Genomic DNA, 27,370 nt, shown 5'->3' on the forward strand with positions numbered 1-27,370 from the left:
TCTCAGAGCGAGCCCAGCAAACGAGCCACAATCATGTATAACAACATCTTTGGTTGAGACCAGAACTTAACTCCCAGTTGGTTTCCTTGTATCACTGAAGCCCAATGGCTGCTGCCTCACAGCCTCTGATAGAGGTTTGGATGTCCTGAAAAGGTTCCAGGTACTTCATTTTCTCAGTTTGCTGTTTCCTTTTCACTGTGGTACAAATGGTCTGGGTGCTCTTGCCAGCTTTCCAGAGCAGCCTGAAGGCCCACCCCAAGGCATGCTCCCAGCTCATCCCAACATGGGCAGGATACACAAATCAATCCCAGCTCAGGACCCAGCATACATTAAAACATATCTAGAAGTAAGACAGAAATTTCACACTGCATTTTAATGCGACTCTCCATATTTCAGCGGTGGCTCACCGCAACGTGTGTAGACACTTAAATACAGGTGCAGGTGCACTCCCTATACAAAATGAGATTATGCCCTTCAGCACCCATGAGGTACCTACCAAGTATCCCACTACCAGGGAACCCCTTGGTCATGCAGGAACCTGTGAGGATTTTGGGGCAGTACATGGGCAGGTAGCAGGCATAGGACAGAGTGAGGAGCATGGGTTACTCGGGTACCATGACAGGGAAATAAGGCCTAGCAAGGATGCCCCAAGGATGATGCTAGAGCACTGTAACAGGGAAAAATAATATATATATATAGTACCTGTATGTAAAACAGGAATTTTCAATCAGTCAGCCTGCTTTTAGTATGCCAGAAGGTACCAGGCTCAGTGATTGCAAGGTTACCTTACCAGAACAGAAGAGAAAATTAAAGGGTTAAAGCAAATAATCATCATAGTCCCTGTTCTCTGCTGGAAAAGAAGAAATCATATCAAGGTAATAGATATAATTCTCTGCTTTGACAGACAACAGGGTTCGTGGATAAGGGAGAAGCTGCAGCCAAAATGGCAACAACAACAAAAAAAAATAATCTGTCAACATTTCACCAAATGACCAATCTCATAGGCAAATGAAAGAAAGACGAACCAGAGGAGAATTGCAAAATGCACATAATTATTTAAAAAACAGGCTCCATCGTTCTCAATCAAGAAAAGAGGCTGTTTAAAGTGATAGTTCTCCTGGGCCTTGCTGTATCCTGAATGATCTGAATATAGGAATAGTAAACCTGGTAATAGGTTTATGGTCATTGCCAAGCTGTGAGACACAGAAGGATTACAATTCCAAATCATCATAAAAAAAATGGAAAAATTGCCTGAAATCAGTGTGATGGACTTCAGCCCAGACAAATTCAAAATGCTCTAATTAGTGCCACCCTTGAGCCAGATGTACAGAGGCAAAAAGGGAAGGGCTGGACAAGCAGCAGTGCTACCAGAAGGGACCTCAGTGTGTCAGATACAGTGACTGTGTTACTGATAATTGATAAGGTTTCAGTTATGATCAGTTTTGGACACCATCTCTGAAGAAGCACAAATTGTGGAGAGTCTGGATGGCACCAGCGAGAATAACATGCAATTTAGAGAATGTGACCTCTGAGGAAGGGTTGCATGAATGTAGGATCACCGCCCAAGGGAGGCCATGAGCTCCTCTTTGCGTAGGCCTGTGCGAGCAGGTTAAGCTAACATCCTGGAAGGAGAGTACAGGAGTAATGAGTGCTGCTTCCCAGCAAACACCTGGGTGAGGAGTCTTCTCAAGGCCTTCTCGAGGCCTTCAAGCTGCTGCTTGGTGGTGGTGGCCCTGCTGAAGCCATGCCGTGCTCTGCCCTTCACAAACAAGAGGGCCGCAGCTTCTCTCTCATGATTTGGCAATGAAGGGGCTGATTGCTGCTGCCCCTGTGTAGGCAGGCTCATAAAGATTTCTGTGCAACTCCTCTAGGAACTGGAAATCAACCCCATGGATGTTTCTGCACAGTCACATCTCCCAGTCCAAGTGATCCTGAAGCAGAAATAGGCTAATTTAAAAAGTACTAAGGTATTGTCTGATCAATAACACTCAACCCAAGCTGCATTTCCAGAGCTAATTCACGCATTGATTTTCTCATTGATTTGCAGTAAGAACTCAGTCCCTAACTGGATTAGCAAAGGTATTTAGATATTTAACTGAAATCATCTTAGTAGTCTTAGTTATCTTAGTATTTAAATCAAATTGATTTATAGTTAAAGTTAGGTCACTGCACAAGCTGCTGTGATTCCACTGTTTCTGTTGCTTCTTTTTGATAGTTCATAAACACCTTTAAAATCTAGTTTTATATGCCCCAGTCATTTTGAAAATAAGGAAGAGTCTCCAAATTACTCAGGCTTTGCAAAGACTTTTAAAACATGGTCCTGAACATCTAACCACATACCCTATGTTGGGCTAAGTGGATTTTCTTTCTGCCTGGGAAATAAGGTCATGGCTTGGTGTTTCAGTGAAGTTTCTAAATATTTTTACAGCTTATCACCAACCTGTTAAAGGATTCACAGATTCTGAGCTACCAAAGACACTGGCAGGCTATAGATAAAGTGACCAGCTGTATCATTGACAGCGCATTTGGGAAACATTAACCAAAAGTAAAAGCCTTTTATAAGAAGGCCATAAAATGGTAGGAGTAATTATGTTTTCCAAAGTTAATCATTGACTTCTGTTTATTTGACTTTTTATAAAAAACTTTTTCCTTTCTCTCCTCAATGGATAAAACCTATAAAAGGCCTGGAAAATTGGATTCAGCCTCTTTAGTTCACATTAGCCATGCATAAATGCTGATGAGAAGGAGGTAGAGAAGCTCATCTGAGGAAAACTACTTCATTGGGAGGTTCTCAGCCTGGACACGAACATGTTGGCTCACGTCTTGCTTCTCTGTGGTCTGAGCACTGTTGTGGTCCCACAGGATGTCACAAATCAAGCCAAAATGTTTCTGGCAGAGTTCAATGTGAGGGCAGAAGACATCAACTATGAAAACTCCCTTGCCTCATGGGACTACAACACCAACATTACTGAGGAGACGGCCACAAAGATGGTAAGTGCTCTATTCTATGGGTTTTAATAGTGTTTTAGGAATCTGATAGTTACTTTCCAGTTTGTTTTGGTTCCACCATGGTTGACAGAAATTTGGGTGCTGCTTTGGAAGCTTGCTTTAACTCACTGGAGGTGCCTGGGCCATTAGCAACATCTGAAGCCTAGGGCTGGTGACAGGGGTGCCCTCACACTGCATTGACATGGCCAGAGGCTGGACTTGCCCTCAACCATGACCCTGAGTCACCCCAGTAAGTTGAGGGAAAAGGTGAAGGAGGAACATTTGGACCCAAAATCAGCTGGATGGAGAAGAGCACCTGCCTCTATATTCACTGATGTCCTGAGCTTATCCCTGTCTTGTATAGGGGATCCCATTCTTTATAGAGGGGAAGACCTACTGGCCACATTCATCTCATAGCCCTGGCTGTTAGTAGGCTGACTGGGAGTATTAACTGGAAAAAAATGAAGTGAGATTACAGATTTCGAAAAGCCACCACTGGAGTTTGCACCATGGCTGTCTAGAACATTGCTTTGGAAGTAAATATCTATCTGAAGTAAGGAATAGAACATTTTTACTTGAAGCACCTTGCAGCACAGTTTGCCCTGCTTTCCAACACCAACGTCTTGCTGTCCCAGTCAACTGGGTCTCTTGGCAAGTACTGTGTTTGTTCAGAGCACTCAGCCATGATCTGACTGCCTGCTAATACAGCCGTGCTGTAGCCTGGCATCTCATAACCTTGGAACCTTTAAAATGAAGAAGAAAAAACACCTTGAAGAAGAAAAACAAAAACAAAAACCACCTTGAGTTTTGTAGCTACTTGCATTTTAAAGTTAAGTTAAGTTTTAGAGAAAAACAATTCAGAGCATAAAAATGAAGCTGAACATCCTACATCTACTTTTGTGTAACAGTACAAGTCTTCCACTTTGTCTTATAGCTTAATTAAAACATGGTTTAATTATAGTATTTCTTAATTAAAGCAAGGAGACTGGTTGCTGGAAGAAATCCTAACGACTAATCATTGTCAATCTGGAATGTTTTCCAATGCACCAGGTACTTAAACTATAATGTTTCCAAACACGTAAAATGAAAGCCCCATACAGCACTTTCAGCATTAATGAGATGATAATATAATACGTGAGGAGATACCAGCAATAAGAACCAATTAGTCCAGTGCTCAGAGAGGACGTTTTCTCTTGCTTGATCTCTTTTGTAGTGCTGGTAATAAACCCACTGCTTCCCCTCCTCCCTTTCTGCTGGAGGAGCAGAGTTAATGACTACTGTCCCTTTTGGCTCCTTCCCATCCATTTTCCTTGTAAAGTGGGCCACAAACCTCATAACTATTCCTCTGACTTATCAACCAGTCTCTCTAATTAGGGAAAAAAAAGACAGCAAACTGTTTTCCCCCAGCTTTTGTAACTAAAGAGCCCCCTCTCCTGCCCCACTGCTCCTAGAGCTCCTCTTCTTCCCTGGTCAGGACAAGCAATTCAAATGCAGATTTGCACAGTGCTGCTCTTCCTCTGGGTGCTTATTAAGCTCTTGCCCAGTGAGTTTTGCAAGCTGCTGAGCAATGGGCGGATCTGTTTGCTTTGCTCCTGAAAAGGATGAGTGTTTGGAAAGGATTCTGGGGTCTGAATGGGTATGTTATGTCTGTTGCTGTCTCTGTCCAGCAGAGCCTGAAGCTTGGTCCATCCTGCACAGTGCCGGACAACTTGGGCACAGCCCTGGAAAAAGGGTTGGCCTCACTGTGCATTTGTTGCATCCCGATGTCTTAGCAGGGTGGGACAGGCATTGCAGGTGCCCTCTTCACAGCCCAAAAAATTGTCATGTGCACAATTAATAGCATTATTCCAAGGGCCCAGGTGAGTTAGCACTACTCTTTTTGCCATTTTGGACAGGTGATGATATGCTAATCTATGTACAAACATATACAAAGAAAGATGAAAAGAATAAGATGGACCTTTTAAAGATGGTCTCAAGTTCAAACAATGTTCTTATGGTGTTGCTTCATGCACTGAAATTTGGGAGTTTCACATGTATGTAATTGCAACAGTGAAAAAAGCAATTTCATGTAGCTTTCATTTTCTTGAGTTTTGCATGCTTGATCTAGGCACCTGTTTAGAGTCTTCCATGCCCACGTATAATCTTTTATTAATTAAAACTTCAGGAGAAAGTGATATTTGCATGAGAAGACTCGATATCAATATCTTGGCTACTGGTTATTACTGCTACTGAAGCAGAAATGAGGAATGACATCAGGGTCACAGCCCTCCTGGGCCCTGGCTTGTACCTGTACTTTGTTAGGCCCAGGTGAGCCAAAGGAAGCACTAAAAGAAGAATTTATGGTGATTTAAACTAGCAGGGAACACAGCTAGATGATGCTGGATCAATTATAACAAATATGTTGTGAGGAGACAGTCCTACTTTTTGCTATCACCAAAGAAAAATGTTTATTTGGAAAGTGAAGTCAGAAAGTTCTCCAGCTGCACAGTGCAAGTGCTAAACCTACAGTCCACATGTGGACTCTGCAAACGAAGCTCTTCCCCAGAAGAAATACTTTTGCTTGTTGAGTACATCAGGCTGCTGCCCTCTTTCAGGGAAGTAACCCAGGGCTTGTGTGACCCTCTTGCAGAACGAGGCGGGTGCCAAGTGGTCTGCATTTTATGAGGAGGCCTCCAGGAATGCCAGCAACTTCCCGCTATCCGACATCCAGGATCCTCTCCTCAGGCTCCAGATCCAGTCTCTCCAGGACAAGGGATCCTCCGTGCTGTCACCAGAAAAATACAGCAGGGTAAGTTGCTGAGCACAGCTTATTTGTGCCAGGTGAGCAAGGGCATGGTGCTGTCACCACCCTGCTTGGCTGAGGATCATGCTTTTTACAGGAGCACGTACCTGTGATAGGTGACCTCAGCAATATGAGGGGCGTCTGGCTCAGGAAACTGCTTCCCTCTCAGGTCATCACCTTGCTGTGTAATCCGTGCCATAAATTGCAAACTCGCACCCGCCTCAGGGTTGCCCTTGCACAAATGACCAGGTTAGTCATACGGGGAAAGGAGGACCTGTGTCAAGTGCATGGCCAAGTCCAGAGTGAGGGCAATAAGCAGGAGATGGGTGAAAGGATGTTCAGCGAGCCAGACAGGCGGAGGCAGAGGCAACCTTTCTTTCCCTGCACACGCTGCATTGTCAGGCTGTGAAGGAGAGGGGATGCTTCTATGCAGCAGGTGCCCTGGGATGCTTGAAAGTGGTGAAGGTCAATGGCCCCTTTCCACAGCAAGCTGCTGAAGGCCAGCATTAAGCAAGATTCAGAATGAGGTTTGACATTTCCACTGTAAAGTTCACATGAAACTCGTGTATGGATAATGAGCATATGAGGAGTTGGACTGAGCATCTCTGAAGACTCAAAAGGGATCTATAGCCCAGCACTTGAGTGTTAAATTAGTTTCTTATTGCTGGAGTTCAAACTGAAACATACTGCCCAGATAGGGGATCCTGCAGTCCTGATTATGGAAGGATCCTGCGATTTTTCAGCTAGGATCAGCGGTGTTAACCACCTCACACAAAATGCAGCATGCTGGCTGGACATCCTGTTTGGTCTAAATGAGATGTCTCTCTGGAAAGACAGATTGCCTTGCTGGGAATGCTGGAGGATCATACAAATATGTATTTATTTTTGAGCACAGCAGTGCACTGATGGTAATGCTGTCACTGTTGAGGAGGTATTTTCTTCAGTACTGTCCACATTTAGACACTTGCAGGTTCCTAGATAAATGGCCTTTGGGGCTGAAATGATTGATTTTCACTTGAAAAGTGACTTTTTCCAGTCTGATGGGATTCCACAGAAATATTTAAATATTTTTCACTGACACAAAAATTTCCCAGGGTCCCCACTCATTTTAAAGCTGACAGAGATAAAGTTAGAGCTAGTCATCAACGACCCCTCCCACTGACAGCTCTAAGTGGTTCTGGTTTAAAGCTTTAAATGCGGAAAAGCCTAGTCCTAAAGGAAAAGCTAAAAGTGCTGCGTGCTTTTCTTGAGGTATGAAAACTTGAAGACATAAAAAAAAAAAGATACAAAGATACAGCTGTGTAGCATAGCTTCTGAGCTGGGTGATTTCAGATGCACTTGGCCTTCAGCTGACCCAAGACACGAGCAGTAGCTTCTCTGCGGTGGAGGTTAAGCATTGGTGCAATATAATGTCATGCTGGCAAGCAGCAGGCAGCCTGACAGCCTCTGCAGATGGGGCCCTTCTTGCTCTTGCTCTAAAACACGAGCTACTGGGAGGCTTTAGGTGGGTCCACATTCATGGGAGCGTGTTGATAAACTTTATTGCTTTATTGCTGCTGTATATTGACAGTTCGTGTTCATCGAATGCAGAGATCTGCTGACTGGATATTAAGGACCTGTAGATTACATCATATATTCAAGAGATTATCTGTCTTTTCCAGCTAGGTCTTGGTTCAGTAATGCATTCGGGCAAATTCTTTCATTAATCTCTGCTGAGTTTAGACATAAGCTTAAATGTTAAGCTGGTGGGTGAGGCATCAAATCGAGCTCTTAAGGAATTACCATAACTGGCCATTATTTTGCACATAGTGTGTTTCTAATGGGCTATCTCACATCTAATTTGTAGCTGAACACCGTGCTAAATACAATGAGTACCATCTACAGCACTGGGACTGTCTGCAAAACCACCGCACCATTCGACTGCATGGTGCTGGAGCCAGGTATGGTATTAACAGCTGCCCATATGGTGCCCTTCATATCACGGGTTCAAAAAGAGGAAGGAAACCCATGACTGTGAGAAAACAGGCTGTAGTTCCCATAGATATATCCTGCTACCTAAAGCTTAGTCATAATTTCATTGTACCTTGGAGTCCAGGGACCTGCAGCAGGCCTGCAGCAGGAGAGGGCTGCTCAGTTTATGTGGCAGCCTGCTTGTCACCCGGGGCTTGCCCACACCGTGGAAAGTCTATAATTTTCTCCCCTGGCATCCTAGTCTTGCTGGGTTCGACATCGCACTGAGGCCAGTCTCAAGAACACTGTCAAGGCAAGGGAAGCTGATGCAGGGAGAGAGCGTGGTTAATTTGAGTGACTCATGATCTGCTCTGTGTCTCTTAAAGATAAGAAGGGGAAAATCTTAAATCAAAAAAGGGTGCAATAAAATAATGGGATTTTTTAGTATATCAAACACAAAGTGTTATCTTCTTAGCTCATGAAATTTCTTTGGCTTTGGCTCATTTGCCTGCTGTAAAAGAAAATAAAGAGATTCTGCTTTTTCAAGGCCTAGTACTTATATATATATTTGTTGTTCTGACAGGTCTGGATTCTATTATGGCCAACAGCATAGATTACCATGAAAGACTGTGGGCATGGGAAGGCTGGAGAGCTGATGTTGGCAGAATGATGAGACCATTATATGAAGAGTATGTTGACCTTAAAAATGAGGCTGCAAAGCTTAATGGTAAGTTGCCTATTTTTTTTTATTTTTTTTATTTTTTTTCTGGCTTCCAGAAATTAAGAAGTATACCTCAGTCTTGCACACTTTTCCCAGAATTCACAGCCCAGCCTGTTTTGCACGTTGATGATCAACATTTTGTATGTATTTTGCTCTGAGTGTGCATGACGCCAAATAAAAGGTAGTGCAGACAGGTGCCAAGGACCAGATCAGAATTATGTCACTAGCCTGGAACAAAAAGGGGGTATCTTTAGTGGCGCTTTCCCAAATGCCATAATGTATCAGTGCCCTCCACTAGACACACACTGCCTTTCCCAGAACTGCAGTTTGTGACTTGAGGGCAAACACGCTCAGTTTAAAAAGCTTTTGAGTGCTGCTGTATGTCCCTGGTGAGGTTTCTTCTTTCCTCTCGGCCTTCCTGCACCAGCCACAAGCAGTGTTACTTCTGCCCCAATTGGAATGATCAGGTTTTACAGGTCTGGGGCAGCAGACACAGCCAGGTGTTTTAAAAAGATTTTGCACTAAGGGAAATATGCTTTCAGTCAGAGATCTCTCCACAAATCACAGGGTATTGTCTTTTCAAGGAGCAATGGCAGGCTGCTATTATTTTTCTTTGGAGGACTTCTAAAATAGCTGCTGAAGCAGTTACATTATCTGCCTCTTGGCAAAACTGCTGCTGGATCACCTACTTTCCTATAAACCTTGTTTCCTGAAAACTACCAATCTAGAGCTAGAGATCAGCTATGAGACATTACACTCCAAAGAGTTGGACAAGGAAAAAAAAAAAAAAAAGATTGAAAATTTTAATCAAGCATAGGCATCAGTATGACCTTCCTCTAAATCACTAGGGAAAAGACTTCAACTGTGAACCATTTTGTCTCTAGGCTTGATGGAGCTCAGTGGACTGGAAGATGTAGTGCCACTGGAAGCTGAATTTCAGTCCTGGTGTTGCTTTGGTTTTGGGGAAAGTCTGTGGCCCTGCACAGGGTCAGCAGGGAGCTGTGCTGCTCCTGCTGGCTGAGCCACACCATGTGCTTTGTCATGGGGTAACACCTCCCTGCTTTACAGGTTATGCTGACTATGGAGATTACTGGAGGGCAAATTATGAAGCAGATTACCCAGAAGAGTATAAATACAGCCGTGACCAGCTCATTCAAGATGTGGAGAAGACATTTGAGCAGGTAGGGGCAGAAAAATGCCTTTACCAAGTACAGCGGATTGTGTTTTGTGTGGGTTGGCTCATGTTTTGATGTTGTGAAGGAAGAATAGACCTGCTGTAGATGGCTCAATCTCAGTCCACATGAGGTTAGCAGCTGTTGGCGGTCATAGGTGACAATTTTTACCTCTGCAGCAATGCCAGGACAAGCCCAAAAGAAAGGCGCAGAGAGCACATAGCCTTGTATGAATTTCTGGAGTGTCCTTCTCCCCATGATCCTTTTGTTGCAAAAACTTTGTAGCCAGCCTCTACTAGGGCCTGACACCCATTTCCACCATCCCCAAACAGACACACCACATCGGGACGGTGCAGCTTGGTCCCTTTTGCTGCTCCATGCCAAAGGCTTCAGGTTCATGAGGGAAGAATTTTGTCAGAGACACCTTCGAGGCTCTCTGCTCAGGAGGGACGAGTGGGGTGGAGACAAGAGAAATTAATGTGCTTCCTTCTCTTTCTCTGCCTCCAGATAAAACCGCTGTACCAGCAGCTACATGCCTATGTGAGGCACCGTCTGGAGCAGGCCTACGGCTCCCAGTTCATCAGCTCCACGGGATGCCTCCCCGCTCATTTGCTGGGTACGACAACGCGTCCGTGTCGCGTGAGCCTGGCCTTGTACACAGGACGACCACCTTCAAGGCACATGGGAACAGAGTAATCTGCCTGTTTAATATTAACAAACAGGATACAAATAAGAGAAGGGGAGAGGAGAAACAAGAAGTCCCTGGCAGAGATGGCAGAGGTGCTTAGCAGCAGAGGCAGGTGGGGAAGGCAAGCATCCTGCCTGCTGGAGCCATGGGCACCCAGCTCAAAACTCCAGCACAGCACAGCGACATTTTTCTCCCCTTGGTGGCACTTGTCTTCCTCTGAAATGAGATTTTGGAGGGATTTATATTCTTTCCCTTTCAAATCTTGCCCTTAGTGGTGGTATTTCATGACTTTGCCTTCAAAGTGTGCAGCATCAAGCTGCTGTAATTTAATGTGTATGAGCACAACGGCAGCAATCTCATGGGCTAACAATATGGGCATTCGGTTTTAAGCAGACCTTAGGAAGGTGATCAGTCCTGAAACTATACTGTACAGCTGGTTTTGGGAAATAAAAGGATTGTTGATCTGACTAACTTATGCACGACTTCCCAGAACTGCTTCTCTCCACATCTGGATCAAACCTGTGGAGGCACATAGGATTCCCTTCTTATGATATCACACAATTTATAGAACTGTCTTTAACAATTTAAACAATACATAGTCAACCATTTAAAGTATTTCTATGTTTCTTTCTTTTTTGAAGGTGATATGTGGGGTAGATTTTGGACAAATCTGTATCCCTTGACTGTTCCCTATCCAGCCAAACCAAACATTGATGTAACTGATGCAATGGTTCAAAAGGTAAGACATGATAAATTCTTTATGCAATATGCATTATGTAATGAATTTAGATAACATAAAAATTGCACATGTCAGCCAGTGTCTATAAAACTATAGCTGTCCAAAGGTAGCCATGCCGCCAGCAAAGAATTGCTTTCTGCATCCTTTTTTGCTCTTCACCTTAATGTGTTCATTCATTTTCCACTGTACTTTTTCTTTCCCTTAGTTGTTCTCCTCTCTTTCTTCCCCACCCTCTTTGACTGGCTTAATCTTGGCTCCGAGTCTGTATTCCTCAGAGACACCTGTCCATTAAGAGATATATTTTGTTGATATAAATATTTCAGGACTCATGGAACTGGCTGTTATCAAATATGACCTTTGCCAGCCATTACAATAATCAAATAGTTTGTATGTTGCAGTTCTTTTTTTTTTTTTTTTTTTTCAATTCTTGTTTATTTGGGTACAGCTAGGAAACTGCAATTCTGCCTGTTATCTTTTGATAACTGCATAGCACCATAAGGTCTGTGTTTGAGATCTGCAGTGTTAGCAACCATGACACCTTTGCCAGACTGACAATGTGGATGAAGAAAACTCTGTATGCTTGCCTAAATCATGCTCCTTTTATAGAAAAATAAGGTGTTAAATGGAAGTTTTTGTGATTGTGATTATTTACCTGAATTCTACCCTCCTCACAGAGGAAGTGCTCCATTTAAATTTATACTGGCAAGAGAAGGAATAGCTACATTTGATTCATAAGCAGCTTGCATTAGTGTGTATGAATCTCACTCATATTTTACAGAACTGACCCCCCCGTAGTCTTAAATTACTTATACCAAAGCACCACCATGAGGAAAAGAAGCATTGCTTACAGAAACTCAGGGATGAAGGCTGGACTCGTTCTTGTTCATGCCTAATTTAGGACTGTTGTCCAAATTAGCCATCTGCCACGTAAATCTCTGCAAAAACCCAGCCCAGCCAATGCAGACCTCCTGCTGTTTAGAGTAATAAAACTGCCGAGTGGCATTGGGAAATATTCTGGATATTAATGTGCAGTTACAATCTGATAGACAACTCCCATAGATACATTTGCCAGGTTTTATGGTTCCGGCCAAGACCCCCTCTCACACACATTTGCTACAAGCGCAGCTCCATTCCCTCAAACAATTGTTCCCAACTGAAGAGGCTGAAGAAATGGATCCCAGATCTGTCGTGTTTCTGACCTTTTTTATCTCCACCACCTTATCTTTTACTAAAGGCTTCTCTGGTCTGAGTCAGGTGCTATCTGCTGACTCTCGTGAGTGCAGAAGCCTATTTGTTTGTGGGGAAAACACTTAAGTCCAATTCCCAGCAGCATTTACGAAAGTGCCAATGATGGACACTGTCTCCTGACTTTCAGTAAGCCAGGTGCTGACCTGAAATCCCTGATAGACCAGTGTGAATTCAGCTGCTCTGTTTTAAGTTGACTGTTGGGAACGGGCTCCATGCAGAAGAAATGGTCAATGGTGTCATTGTTTTCTTCAGAATTGGGATGCAGTGAAAATATTCAAAGCTGCTGAGGCCTTCTTCAGCTCCATTGGCCTCTACAACATGACTGAGGGCTTTTGGAAAAACTCCATGCTCACAGAGCCGACCGACAACAGGAAGGTTGTCTGCCATCCTACGGCATGGGATATGGGCAAAAATGACTACAGGTACTGCAGCTACTATAACCCTTTCTCATACCATCTCCTAGAGCATTCATATTTTCACTGAAGGTGCACCATGCTGTTTTAAGATTTAATTGTTCCTTATTCATTATTTTTATTCTGTCTGATAAGAGAGGAAAGGAAAACAAGGGAGCAGGGAGCCTGCAGGATTGTAAAACTTACTGTGTAGCTTTTCCTGTGAAGATCTAAGGGCTACTCTCAAATTTAAGCAGGGAAGTGACTATTATCTACTTGAACTAGAAAAATAATGACTGTTCCAGGGCTTAAAGAATAAACACAAATGCAGGTGCTTGTTGGTATCATTGGGATTTCTGGTCACCTACACATTCCGCAGCAATGGCACAGGTCCCTGGGCAGCAAAAGAAAACCTCCTGAGACACCACCTGCTACCTTTAGTTGATGTGTCAGAACTGGTAGGCAGACTTCCAGAGTTTCATGAAAAACATCAGTTTATTTCATATTCCGGTAAGGAGAGAGACTGCAAGTTCCCACACAGTGAAGTGTCCTGGGGCAAAATCCATCCCCTCTTGCAGCTCCCTGGTGATAGAGGCTGATCCCCAACAGAGCTGTAATAAAAGCTGCCAGCCTCCATCCTCAGCACTCTCGGAAAGGAGAAAGGAAATCGCATTTGGAAGAAATAATTTCCTTTATTAAATGGTACCCACATGAGGATGAAAGCAGGAGTGACCGACACAGTTTTTTTAACACTGCCATCTGCTTAAATTTGATGATGGATGCTCACTCCAACATGCACAGCAAACTTATTGCCAAGTTTTAGGGAGCACCTGCTTCTTACAAAGCAGACATTTTCCCATACTCCTGGTGCACTAGGCAGATGGATGGAAGTGTTTTGCTGAGTTCCCCTCCAGTCCTCACCCTTGCAAGATAACCTCATGACATGCTAGAATTGCTCGAGGCGTGGGGTGCTCGCTGGCTCTGGAGGCTGCTTTGCCCTGCAGCAGTGGCCCAGCCACCATATCTCTAACCACAAATGCTTTGCCCTGGCTTGCAGGATCAAAATGTGCACCAAAGTGACCATGGATGACTTCCTGACGGCGCACCATGAGATGGGCCACATCGAGTACGACATGGCATACTCTCAGCAGCCCTTCCTGCTGCGGGGCGGGGCCAACGAGGGCTTCCATGAAGCAGTAGGTGAAATTATGTCACTTTCTGCAGCTACGCCAGAGCACCTGAAATCTCTCGACCTCCTAGAGCCAACTTTCCAAGAGGATGAAGGTAAATAAATGCATAAATACTATATATTTAACTGAGAACACTCACAGGCCTTTTTTTTTTTCTTTTTTTTTTTTTCTTGTATTAGAGTATTTTGTCTGCAAGATGAGTGAGCAACTCAGAGGCTTCTGTAAATTCTGCCCCAGCAACTTATCAGCAATCCTATTTTTCTCCCCAAATTGCATCACGAAGCGAGGAACACGACTTTATAATGCAGCTACATAATTTAGAAACAAATAGCTGGCTCTTCATTACTGAATAGCTCATTGCAAAATCTTCATAGCTCACCTAGATGAGACTGCAATAGTCTTTTCAATTTCTTGAAGACTATTTTCTTGAAAAAATTCTTGATTGCATAAAGCCATACCTTTCTCTCAGAGGTATGCACTTAGCAGTTAAAATGAAACTGAAGCCTTGAGATTTACATCCCTCTTTTATGTGCATATTGAATGGACAACGTAGGTGAGGTAAGCCCTCATTGCAATGCAGTTTGTTTGCCTTCCTGAAGCATTGCATTATAAGGATGGAGACGTACTAAAATCTTCAATTTAAAATTCCCCATCGGAGAATGGCATGTAAATACCAAGGTGTTAAATTATTAAAGAGGTGGTGGTGGTGGACAAATAGATACAGAATGGTATACATTATTTAAGTGATCTTTCCTCGTGTATTTTTTTTTCATTAGTATCCTTCCTTCCACTTTTTTCTTAGTAAAGCCTCTAACTCAGACATCTGTAAGCATTAGCTGTAATAGGAAGCAACTTTAGTTGCTTAATTGGATACTAACTGCTAACATAACTGTTACCTTAACTACTTCTCTCTTCAGAAACTGAAATCAACTTTCTGCTCAAACAAGCACTAACAATTGTTGGAACAATGCCTTTCACTTACATGCTGGAGAAGTGGAGGTGGATGGTTTTTAGGGGTGAGATTACAAAGCAGGAATGGACGAAGCAGTGGTGGGAGATGAAGTAAGTTTGAGAAATGAGTATTTTTCTGCAATTGACTCTGCAAAACCATTCCTTCATAGTTATTCAACATAACTGAGATGCCTGTGCCCCTCTGTGCAAGATCTGTTTCTCAGGATGTTTCTACGAAGCCCAGCAAAGTGCCATGTAGAAACACCCAATGTGGTGAAAAACGTGGTCAAGGTCTCACAAGCAGTCTATCCCCATGAACACTGTGTTCAGCTTCAGGTAGCTCCCCTACCTTTCAGCAGACTTTCTCCTCGTTTCTAATGTCAGCTTCTCTGCTAAAGACAGCCTGTGGCCCTTGCATGGGATGTTCCAGATCCCAGGATCAGCATTGCTGTTCCCCATGATACATACCTCAGGACATCACTTAGCTTAAGTACATCTCTCTTCCCTGAATCTCACTGGCCACATGCTCCTGTTTGCTCCCCACCTCCCCAAGGACAAGAGGAAGGTGAAGTTCATCAAACATGCCAACCTGAGAGGCATAGAGATATCAGTCCAAACCAACATCTCTACATGCTTTTCTCTGTAGCTTTTCCTTAGCACTTAACAGTGGGTTTGGATGTAAGCTGTTCAAAAATCTCCAGACTGCTTTCCTCTCCTATGTATTGATATTTCTGCTAACTACTACCTTTCTCAATCAAGAAAATACACTTCCCTTGGTAAGAAGCAGCCAGAGGTGCCTCAAAGGTTATCCCCACCAGCCAATCCATTTCCACCTCCATGGAGTTCAAGACTAAAAAGAGGCTTGATTCAGGCTGGAGTCCATCATTTCCCAGGGTGGTTACATGGGGGCAGAAAAATGCAAAGAAACCAGGCAATCCCCACACTGAAATTGGAGTCTACACTCTAACAGGAACACAAGCAGTGAGCCTTCATCAACAAACAAAATCTGTAACAAAACTTGATGTCAGCAAGCCTCCTGACCCACCATAAAAAATCAGTCAGCTTCGATTTATTCAAAAGTAGCAGAGATGTCAGAGGAATGGAGAGTGACAAATTGTTCAGGGAAGCTTATCACATCTGTTGTAATGACACTGCAAAGCTTTGTGCTGAAACAAGACCTTGTCATCCAGGTTTGCAGATAAAATATTTCTGTGTAAGTTTATTAGCATTTTCAGAAATTAGGGCATGGGCTTGTTTCCGAAGTACTGATCAGGAAGCATGCTCTCAGGGGAGGAAAAAAAAAAAAAAAAGAAAAAAAAACTCACCTCCATCCTAGTGGGACACAGCAGGTTGTTCACCTTTTGGGCCACCCAGTCTCTGCATGCACTTACCCAGCACAAAACTTGGGGTGTCGCAGGGCATGAGGTGTATGTGAAGCACATCTTCTAAGATATTTCATACCACCAACTACTTTGCACACCCTGCAAATCCTTTCCTTGTACCGTCAGTTTCAAAGCAGATTCTTTGTGGTCTCCAGCTGTGGAGCAGTATTCTTTTGGGGTTACGGAGAGCTGTATATACCTCTCGTGTTTGGAAGGGAGAGAGCCACCCATAGGTATCTGACAATACAGAGGAAAAGAATTTTTTTTTTCTCTTTCTTTCTTTCTTATTAACTATTAATGAAAATCCCATGGTTTTTCTTTTCCTCCGTCTGCAGGAGAGACATAGTTGGTGTTGTTGAACCAGTCCCTCATGATGAGACGTACTGCGACCCTGCTGCACTGTTCCACGTGGCCAATGATTACTCATTCATAAGGTAACTCCAGCCTTGCTTGATGTTTAATTCATGACTTACATTTTGGGTGCAGAACAAGCTCTGATTACCTAAAACATACTGAAGACTTTTATGACACCATCTTATTTTGTTTAACATCCTGATTGAAGGCAACTGATTTCAGTAGGGCATTTTCAGTGGACATCAGGAGCTTTTCTGTAGCAGTCTCTGAATGGCCGGGTGTGTTACCAAGCGGAGCAGCTTTGTGCTGCTATCAGACTGGTGGGATCACATCGATATGATGTGCCTGCCTCATGGGGAGACATGCCTTGTGCCACTGTCACTTGGGCCGTGCACATGCAGCCCTGAAGAAACTCTCTCTGGTCCCTCCGTGTGTCCCAGCCACCTCATCCTAGAGGCTCAGCTGGATCAGAGACCTGGGAAAGGAAAAACCTTGAGCTATGTGGCAGCAAACAGATTTGGGGCATTTCTGCTGCCTTTGATTTTGGCATTTTGTTAAGTCAGAGTTAGCACAGGCTATAAATACCGGCTGGCCTCGCATCGCTGCAGTGCTTATTCCAAGCAGGAAAGAGAGCTGATGCTGCGGAGCCTCCCAAAGTCCAAGGACTTGGGATTTTCTTGATAGACAACTAACAAAATGTGTGCTTTCCTTCTCCCTGCCTTTTCTTTAGGTATTACACCCGGACCATTTACCAGTTCCAGTTCCATGAGGCACTTTGCAAAGCGGCCAACCATACCGGCCCTCTTCACACGTGCGACATCACCAATTCCACGGCAGCTGGTGGGAGTCTGAGGTAACAAGGACAATTTCTCATAGTCAGAGCATAGCAAAGCCCTTGAAAGCTTCCAGAGTCATTGAGGTTACACCAAGAATGAACTTAGCTTGAAAATTTAGCATTTATCTTGTCAGTTCATCTTGACAATTTGGCTAACTTTACATCAGCTGAGGAAGCAAACCTCAAAGATTTAATCTCCTGGTAATGAAAAATAATTTATTTTTATTAATAAGAATGATGGGAGGGAGGAGGGGATTCAGAAGCCAAAAAAAAACACAAAACAAAACACAACAAAAACCAACAACAACAAACCAAACCAACCCCCCCAAAAAAACCAGAGAAAACTTCGATATTGATTGCAGATTGTTTTGCTGGATGCCTAGATGGAACATGTCAATAACATGCATTTTCTCTCCTTCCACATACACAGAGAATTGCTTAAATTAGGCAGATCTAAGCCCTGGACTCAAGCACTGGAAAGCTTAACAGGAGAGAAGTACATGAATGCAACACCTCTACTCCATTACTTCGAACCTTTATTTAACTGGCTGCAAAAAAACAATTCTGGCAGATACATTGGCTGGAATACAGACTGGACTCCATGTATGTATTGATTGCGCATTGATTCTATTAACTCTTACATGTACAGTGCTGTGCCTGTCTCTGGTAGTGAGATTCACCTCATCAAACACCAATTCCTGCTTCTGAGCTGCCTATTCTCCGTGGAGTGAAAGACATTTTTCCTTCGGGAGATGTCTAAAGAAGGCTGGAGGACTGTCCTCTAGATGTGCTCCTTCTTTCTATCTAAACAAAACAAGGCTTGGGTGGCTTACAGCTCAGATGCAGATGTTGGTGGTAGAGATGGCTGAAGGGAAATGAGATAAATTCCACCAAGCTGGCCAGGGAAAGGAGGTGAACCTGCAAGAATACTGTAGCTGTCTCAGCATTTCCCAGTGACTACCTTTACGTCACTGCAGCTCTGACCCAGGTCTTGTTTCTTTTTCCATCAGATTCTGAAAATGCCATCAAAGTACGCATCAGCCTGAAAGCAGCAGGCCAGACGGTAAGTGTGCTTGCACTGGGAGGCTCTGTGTGTCGCGTGGGCAACAGGAATGCTGTGCTGGTCACTCAGGAAGTATCTGACAAGTGGCATCAGCTGAGATGGAGGGTTATCCCATAGATGTCTCATCTGAGTTTGTGGTCAAGACTGCCTCTACAGTTAGCAGTGGGACCTCTCCTGGGAGTGGTCTCACCCATGGTAAGAAAAGACATCTGAGCTAGATGAGCTAAGTTATACCATGGAGTTACCAACCATTTTTTTACCTGGAGGGCTAGCATAGGAGGACCTGTGTACCTAAAAACTGTAATATTTTGTCCTGCTATGCTGCTGTGGCTAAGTAAAAGATAAAAAGCCTCTACCGACATTTTTTTCCTAATTTCCATCATCATGACTGCAGTCAGAAGTTATCAGAGTAGCTACTTCACGTTTAAATATGACGCTAAAACAGAGGGGTTAAATCCCACCCTGTATTCTCAAATAGTTTCACACCGCAGCTCTCCTGTCACTGCTCTTTTGTGGATCCTTGTTTGCCTGTTCGCTGTAGCCCTGAGGTATTCTGCTGCCCCTGTGCAGGCACAAGCTCTATTATAAAGACTGAGAAGGGCAATGCAGCTGCTGTGTTTCGGGGAAGGAGAAGGGCTTTCCTTCCCAAGAGTGTCTGCTCTCCCCGATTACACCAGCTGGTCCAATAAAATGTATTACAGCAACTGACAAAACTCATCAAAGCAAAAGAGGGCTCTTCAAGATTTTAAGCAGAGCATTGGCTTGGCCCATCTGTTTAACCCAGACACCTGGCTAAAAATTTGCTCCTTATTCTCACTCTGTCTCTTCGTGCCAGTCTCATGGAGGCGTCCTAGAAGGTTTCAGGGCAGACACTTTGCTCCCGTTAATCGCTGTTTTCACCTTGCAGAGTGTTAGTAATTTTCCGAGAAGGAGCATGTCATCAGGCAGGCCATTTAGACCTGCACGCCGGAGCCTATTGGACTAGCAAGGACGCAGTACCTTGGGCTCATTTTTCATATGAATTAATGCTCTTGCTTCTATCACTGTCTCACATGCAGGCCCCACTGGAATTTTATTGCTTCCTAGACCGCTGAGTCGAGTTAGATACAATTCAAAACTGATATCAGCAGCATGAAAAGGCTCCCTATTACAACACATTTATTAGTCATTATGGTTAATGTTTAGCTTAATACCATTTTTATGCTTGCCTTTTGCCATCACAGCCTTTTGTTGTGCAATTGAGCAGCTGTAAAACAATCTCATACAGATTACTTAATTTGAATTATTGTATGGACAGTAGGTTCCTATGCTCTGAAGAGCAAGTCGTGCATTTTCCTCTCACAACCAGTCCACGTCACCAACTTTCAAGAAACCTTCTCCATTCGGCAGCTTTATACTTTGCCCCAATTTTCACTCCCGTGGGGCTCCTGGGGATGTGTCTCTGGGCACTAGTGTGCAGAGAAGCAGGCAGTGGCACACACAAGGACTGTAACTGCACAGAGCAATATGTTTGGGCTGCTTTATGCAGCTCACGGCACACAGAAGCCGGGAATGTGGAGCAAGTGTTTAAGATGGATTTGGGAGTGCATTGCTCCATTAGGACAGCAGAAGGCATTCTGAGTACACCAGCAAATCTATTTGCATTTCTGCTCCTTAGCACTGGCTAGAATGCAAAAGGAGGAATCCCCGGCTCTTCTGCAGGGGGAGGGAGAGTGTTACTGCGGGATGGGGGCACTGGGGGCAGCCACAGCTTGTACAGGCAATATTGTAGCCCTCAGCTACCTACCCTGGATGCTACCAGCAGGGAAGTTTCAATAGCACAAAGTGATAGCAAATTAAGCACCCAGGCTCACAGATGGGCCCGTGCCAGCTATGCCAGTGTGTGTTCGGCTGCAATTACCCTGCTAACTGTTCTCAGGCTGACGAGATTAAAGCTGCAGCCACAGCATCACCAGCGTAGCTGCTGAGGCTGAAACACCCACAGCTTTGTTCCAGCTGGGGCATTAAGCAAGCGCCCTATCAAGGGAAACTGTTAAAAGTCCCTTGAATGGGAATCCCCTGACCACCATTTGAAAATAAACCCTCCTTCAAACATCAATTCAGCATGCCCCACTGGGTGACTGTCACTCCTGTGGTCGAGTTGTAAAAGGCGGGCACCAAGGTGGTGTTTGGAAATGGAAAGCAGTCATCCTGCAGGCATTTACGTGTATTTTATCACGGAAAAGCCTTTTTGAATTAGAGGCACTGACTTTCAAGCTACACTTGGGCGTCTTGCAGGGAACACGGGACATTCATTTCACTCTGAAAGCCAAGCAGCCCCTGTGGCGAACAGCAGGCATCAGGCTAGATCTCTGAGGTGCCTAGGGACAGCGTGTGGGCAGTCATTGCTCACACACAGACCAGAAGCCAGCCAGGTGCTTCCCTCCACGCAGCCAGTAATGTTATTTATAAAGGCACTTGAGAGGCACACTGGCAATTAAAGTACATTAGTACATAAAAGACAAAATGCTACAGAAAAAAAAAAAAAAAAAAGATTAAAAAGCAAAGGTGCTAAGTACAGAAAGCAGCAGTAGAGGAATCAAGCTCAATTAGCTCCAGGTTAAAAAATAAATAAATCAAAAATCCCTATGGAGCCTAAAGATATTGGGCTAAACAAAAATAAGAGGAACCCTCCTTCCCCCCCCCCCCCAACAGCCTGCAAGCTGTGATGGTGAATGCTGCCAGCTGCCTGAGATAAAGAGTAGGAAGCGCTCCAGGGCAGGGCTTTGCCTGGCTCCTGGTGAGCAGAACACCATTGCCTTGCCAGGGCAGGGGCAGACAACAGCCTCTGCCCTTGCTGGCAGGAGAAACCAGCCTGGCATGGGGGGAAACAGGGGCTGCTCTTCCTGGGTCACCAGTGCCTTTACTGGGGCACGATGCAGCACGGACCAGCTTTCGTGTGGGCTCCTGCTGTTCCCGTCTCCAGTGTGTTTATTTTTTTTGCCAGTGGTGACAGGAGGACAGAGTGGAAGAATGCAGCTAGATTTTATAACCTCCTGTTAGAACAGAGCTGTCTTCTACCGCACCTTCCTGAATGACGCTTGAGAAAGTCAGGAATGGTGTAAAACTATTACTGACAGCATTTATAGGCATTCCTGCAATGCAATCAAATCCAAGCCTTCAGGGGTTAGATACTTCAATACTGGATAGTTCTGAAAGGAATTTTCCCTTTGTGCACACATGGCATTGCACAACAGGCTGGGGTGCGTTGTCAGCTCTTGAGGAGGTTTTTGCCCTCTGTGAAGCTCCCGGTTCCTGCTCCAGAGAAGCTGGTTTTGACTTCTGTGCCCCAGGATAACTTTGGACTCATAAGGCAGGCTGGGAGGAGCCTGCACACAGGCAAGGAATTTTTTATATTGCCTGTTTGTTCTTAAGGGAAGAAGAACAGTAGAAATGCTGATGCAAAGAGCTTTTCATCTCTGTGGGCACAAGAACCAGCATGGGCTTTTGAAACTCCCCCTCGGGCTGTATTTCTGTACCACAAGCATCAGCATCGCCAGCTCAGCCCTTTTGGCCCTTGCAGGTGCTACTACCGGCTTAACCTGCTGATCTGAATCATGAAATGCTGTCATCATTATGGTCACTTTGTTATCCTCTCTCCAAAGCACAGACTATGAATTACAGTAACTGGGACAGAGCACATGTTGCTTCTGCTGCCTTTGCTTCCTGCAAGGCAGGACTGCAACATCTTCAGCAGCCCCACATGATTGCAGAGGGATAGCACGATGAGTTGTTTGGCAGTAGGGATGCCTGCTTGGTTGTTCTTCTGCAGAATGCTTAGATTAACAGGGATAAAATGTTTGAGTAGGTTCCCAAAGTGCTATCGTGGTGCAAATAAATAAAACAGAAATGCACGCCAAGCATTACAATTACTGTCTTTTTAGAATGATTTCTTAGTGTCAGCTAACTTGCCATACGACTGTCACCTCTGATGAATCTCTCTTGTGCTGTTTTTGCAGTATGAGTGGAATAAAAGTGAGCTCTTCTTGTTCAAGTCAACCATCGCCTATGCCATGAGGACATACTTCGCACAAAAGCAGCAACTCATCGACTTCGAGTGAGTGGCTTGCCTAACTATGCTGGCTATGCCTGTGTTGATTCTGGCTCACTAGTGGTATGGTTTGGTGGAATTGTGATTTCTGTGGTGATAACAATGTTAAACATCAGCTGGTTGTAAAAAGCGAGGTGCCAGCTTCATTACATGCAGTTCTTTCTCTTCCTCAAGAAACATGAAGTTCAGGAGTTGTGTGCTAAGATAGGTAACTTCAGTGGCTGCAGAGGCTTTGTGTCCCACTGCCCATCGGTGATGAAAGTGAGCCTTGAGAATTTTTGCCCAGTGAAAATATCAGAGAATTTTTTTTTGCCCCATGAAAATATCAGAGAAGACACATTGGTTAGAAATAAAAATTTCCAATTGTATACATGTACGATACTGAATATCCAAGAGGTTTTGAGCCCAGGAAAGATAAACTTGTTGATAATAATGCACTTAGATTCCATATAGACTTACTAATCTTATCTGGGTTTACTTACAAACAGAATCTATCATTTGAGATTGATTTTGGTAAGAAGAAACACCGTTTTTTAAGGTCTCTTGGAAAAATTTCAGAAGCTATCTATTCTAACTATTTGATATTACTTCATAGAACATCGGTCATGTAATGTCTAGGACCTGTTCTCTGCAGAGCATAAGAAGGATTTTCTTTTCCCACTTGGTATTTCATATATCACTTCCCTCATGAGACCTGCCCTAAACACACCTTAGAGGGCCTGAGCACTCTTTGTTCTGTGTGCTGATTATGTGCTTTGGAAAATTAGGATTGTCCCAGATATAGAATTGGCTTTCTCCATCTGAGGTTATTCCTTAGCACTTGCAAAAAGAATTTCTAACAGGATAAGTTTAACTTCCAAGTTGAGGTCACTAGGAAGCTTTCACTTGGCAAAGACTAGCATTACCTATTCAATGCAACTGTTCTCTTACTTGAATTTAAAGCTAATGTCATCTCAACAACCACAAAAACTTTCTCTTCTGTTTCTCAATCAGGGCTACAGACGTGCATGTTTCGGAAGAGACGCAAAGGGTCTCCTTCTACATTACTGTCAGCATGCCAGGTAATGCCAGCAATATTGTGCCCAAAGCTGACGTGGAAAGTGCCATCAGGTGAGACTTTGCTTTCTGGGAAAAAACAAATGAACAATAAAAAAAAACAAAGTACATGAAAGGATGGAAGGAAAAGCAGAGCTTAAGCCTGCTAAAACAGGAAGGGTAATAAGAAAGTCAGTTCTGCAGTTAAAATGGAAATACTAGGAGAGAAACGGTTATGATAGAAAGAAAACAGTCCATCTATCTGATGGTGTCTTGGACAGCAGCCAATGTAAAATGCTTCAGGGGGCTTGTAAAACTGTCATAACACACCTAATTGCATCATACTTTGCCAGGAAATATCATTGCTTCAACTTTAACGGGAACTATTCTATATTCTGAAATATGAGGCATGGTAATGGTGTGTACATGCACAAGAGCACATGTGTTTTCTTTCTCTCATTAGAGAAAATTCAGTGTGAGAATTATTGTTAGTGACAACTGCAGAATGATGCATTAGAAAGAAAGCCAGTTGTATTTGACTGTAGAGAAAAGGAGTCAGAGCAGGAGCTAATTCCCACTTATGGGTCAATGAACAGCTCTTTTATAGCACAGTATGAAACCACTGTCAGTTATTACTGTAAAAATGGTAAGTAAAACTGCAAGTCTGCAGATGGTCACGGATAATGTACACTGGGAAAAGAAGACGGCACAAATCTAAAAGTAGCAGCAACACAAGATGGGGCTGAGAAAGCAGTTAGAGAAAGCGGTGAACCAAGGGAGAGGTATGACTATGAAAATTGTTGTCCAGATCAAACTGACAGAAGCAGAGGTTCAGGGAAAACAAGACACAGAAAAGACAACAGGGAAAGTATTTTCAGGGCAGTAAAGAGCACAAATCAAGGTAGTGGAAGGCTGTAGGAGGGAAAGAGAATAAGGTAAAGCTGAGGTTTTCTGTCATATAACCAATAAAATTATGGATAAAGAGAATAAGAGGCAAAGCACAAATAGAGAATGAGATCATAAGGCTGCTTGCCGCATTTTGATAAGCTTTTAAGACTGGGTTTAAGAGCTTAGACAGTGTCTGAACATGTTATTTAAGCTGCAACATGTTAAGGGCTTAAGTTATCATGTTTGTTACCTGCCACCCTGTGACTGAAGGAAGAAGGAATCTAAGTTTAGCAGTACCTCCTGTGCAGTCTGTTCAACCGAACAGTTCAGTGGGAACTTGGCATACTGGAGACTTATAAAGCAACTGAGAAATGTTTCTTTCTTTCCAATAAACATGTGAAACTTCTAATTTCCTCCTGATGGCAGCATGTCTCGGGGACGAATCAATGAGGCTTTCGGGCTGGATGATGACACGCTGGAGTTTGTGGGCATCATTCCAACCCTGGCTGCACCTTATGAACCACCAGTCACCATCTGGTTAATTATATTTGGAGTGGTCATTAGCCTGGTTGTCATTGGAGTTATTGTCTTGATCGTCAGCGGACAGAGAGATCGGAAAAAGTAAGTAGTATTTTTGACACAGTAATCATGACTAGTGGGAGAAGTCCCGATGGTTGGACTCATCAGGGTGCTTACAGATTGGCCACCAAATCTAACTGAAGCATATCAGGGAATTACTGCTTATCATCTCCCTCCCTTCAACAGTAGTGGCTAACGGTTCAGCTCCCTGCCTTTCAGTGCATGGCAGTTTTGGCAGCGTAGTGCAAGTTCATTTTCATCAGCAGTTCAGCTGAGGCAGCTGGACGGGCTGTGGCTGCAAAGAGCTGTGGCACGGCCAGGCTTCTGCCAGCCCTGCAGCAGGGCTGGTGGAGCAGCCTGTGTGTTGCGTGCTGCCTTCTTCAGCAGCAGAATTTGCCTGCACTCATCAGCACCTGCAGTCTTCACTGGTCTTGTTGGGGGTTGTCCAGGAATGCCATTTCTCTTAAATATTATTGCATTTTCACCAATTTGGTTGGGTTGTTCTTGTAAGTCTCTCCGATAATGGGATTTCTGAGAATGTAGTGGGCTTGCTGCTGTTCCCTTTAAAGCCAATGAAAAATTCCTTCTGGCACAAATTTTCCCAGTTGAGAACAATATTATTTGCAATTGCTTATTCTGAGGATCCAGAAGGACTTGAACAGAGCAGGGGCTTGTAATATAAAAATAATTTCTATTACAGGAAGGCAAAAGGAAGAGAGAGAGAAACAGAATCAAACTGTGAAGTGAACCCTTATGATGATGATGGAAGAAGCAACAAGGGATTTGAACTATCTGACGAGACACAAACATCATTTTAGATGACATGGCACAATAAGGGTTTCTGTTTTTCGTTTGGTTAGTTTGGTTGGTGTCTTTTTTCTTCACTTGTAGCAGTGATGCCTAGCAAGGACCAAAATGCTATGGATGTCATCAGACACCATGACTTCTGGTAGACCCTGAATGTACTGGTTCCTAGACAACAGTAACTAATTCTGCCATACGTGTGGTAACTAAAAAAACATGCAAAAATGCAAGATGTGTATGTCCTGTGGCTTTTCTACAAATTGTGTGCATCATATTACACACTGTCTCTGCTGCTTTTCATAGGTGTGCTGCATCCAATTTGTCTTTGTTTCCTCTCTAAAGAGATATAAACTCTTGGAAGTATAGAGCTGTATACAGATCAAGGCAGACAAGAATAATTCATATACTTGTGATGCCCATAAGAAACATCCTGATCTTTCCGGATGGAGAACTCAAAAGTCTATCTCATAGACAATGCGAAAAAACAACTGTCCACTACAAGAATGTTTGTGACGAAATATTCAATTTGATATGAAATAAATGCATTTTTTGCACCTACAGGAAATCTGTATCATTGTAAAATGGTTACAGAATGAAAACTAACATGCACTGGAACTTAGAAAGCTGTAAGATAAGTTATTTTTCTAACTGGTTGTTGGATGTATTGTAGAGAACAATTAGCATGTGACCCCTCAAAACCAAAAACAAACAAACAAAAAAATAAAAATAAAAAATCCATGGTATGTTGTCATTTGAACATGAAATACATTTCATTAATACTAAATGATCAGTACTTCAGCCATTGCCTCCACTGTTGCAAATACTGCATATTACAAATACAAATTGCACTATTACCTAAATAATATTACTTACTATAATAAACATACTATATTTATTGTATTCTATACTATACTGTTATTCATACCATTGTGTAATTATTATTACAAATAATTATCTCACAGATATGGTCTTAAGCTCACAAGAAGAATTTACACTGCATATGCATGGGTGTATAAATTGCAGTCTGCAGGTCCATTTCTGACATAATTTTATTTCATAGTTTTGGGAGTTTATTTTCTTAAACCTGTGTGTGTGTGCATTGCAGGCATGCATTCATGTATGTAAACATGTATGAAAGTAACAGAAACCAGGCCAGGAGCTGTGCAGAAGATAAGAACTTCATTTCATGGAAGTTTCTACATTTCATCAGTTTCCACTGTTACAAGGCTTAGAGCTCTCAAAATGTATAACAAAAACCAATAAAATAGGACATCCTCTCCTTGCCATTATTAACTATATAGGGAACTTGGAAAATCCCTGTTTTCTGTATGCTTAAAGCTAGATAAGATGAATCCCCTGTAATATTTTATCAAGTGGTGTATCATGACCTTGTCAGTTGCCCTAGATTCTCCTTTTGATATCTTTGTACCCAGTACTGTTGTCCTGTATCTGTCTCTAGTCTTCACTTTCACCAGCTGATATATTTTATTCAGAATCTTAGACATGTAGCATGTACTTC

General features: G+C 43.3%; 1 protein-coding gene across 1 annotated transcript; it reads left to right on the plus strand.

Moving 5' to 3' along the window:
• The first annotated feature begins 2,682 nt into the window (after window positions 1–2,682).
• ACE2 (angiotensin converting enzyme 2) lies at window positions 2,683–26,589 on the plus strand. Its single transcript, XM_013094461.5, has 18 exons — window positions 2,683–2,991; window positions 5,618–5,776; window positions 7,617–7,710; window positions 8,304–8,447; window positions 9,510–9,622; window positions 10,121–10,229; window positions 10,943–11,040; window positions 12,541–12,710; window positions 13,738–13,964; window positions 14,788–14,932; window positions 16,539–16,637; window positions 17,288–17,410; window positions 17,823–17,995; window positions 18,403–18,455; window positions 22,454–22,551; window positions 23,539–23,655; window positions 24,895–25,089; window positions 25,748–26,589. The coding sequence occupies exons 1-18, from the start codon at window positions 2,809–2,811 to the stop codon at window positions 25,863–25,865; spliced, it is 2,418 nt and encodes an 805-aa protein (XP_012949915.4). The 5' UTR covers window positions 2,683–2,808; the 3' UTR covers window positions 25,866–26,589.
• Window positions 26,590–27,370: the final 781 nt, after the last annotated feature.

This window comes from Anas platyrhynchos, chromosome 1 (assembly GCF_047663525.1).
Source record: "Anas platyrhynchos isolate ZD024472 breed Pekin duck chromosome 1, IASCAAS_PekinDuck_T2T, whole genome shotgun sequence".
Taxonomy (NCBI): domain Eukaryota; kingdom Metazoa; phylum Chordata; class Aves; order Anseriformes; family Anatidae; genus Anas; species Anas platyrhynchos.

Bases quoted from the DNA above. Each gene is read 5' to 3' on its own strand.
- ACE2 (XM_013094461.5), top strand. From the start codon at position 2,809: ATGTTGGCTCACGTCTTGCTTCTCTGTGGTCTGAGCACTGTTGTGGTC. The intron at 8,448-9,509 runs GTAAGTTGCCTA...CCTGCTTTACAG, and splicing joins TGAGGCTGCAAAGCTTAATG to GTTATGCTGACTATGGAGAT. The intron at 17,411-17,822 runs GTAACAAGGACA...CCACATACACAG, and splicing joins GCAGCTGGTGGGAGTCTGAG to AGAATTGCTTAAATTAGGCA.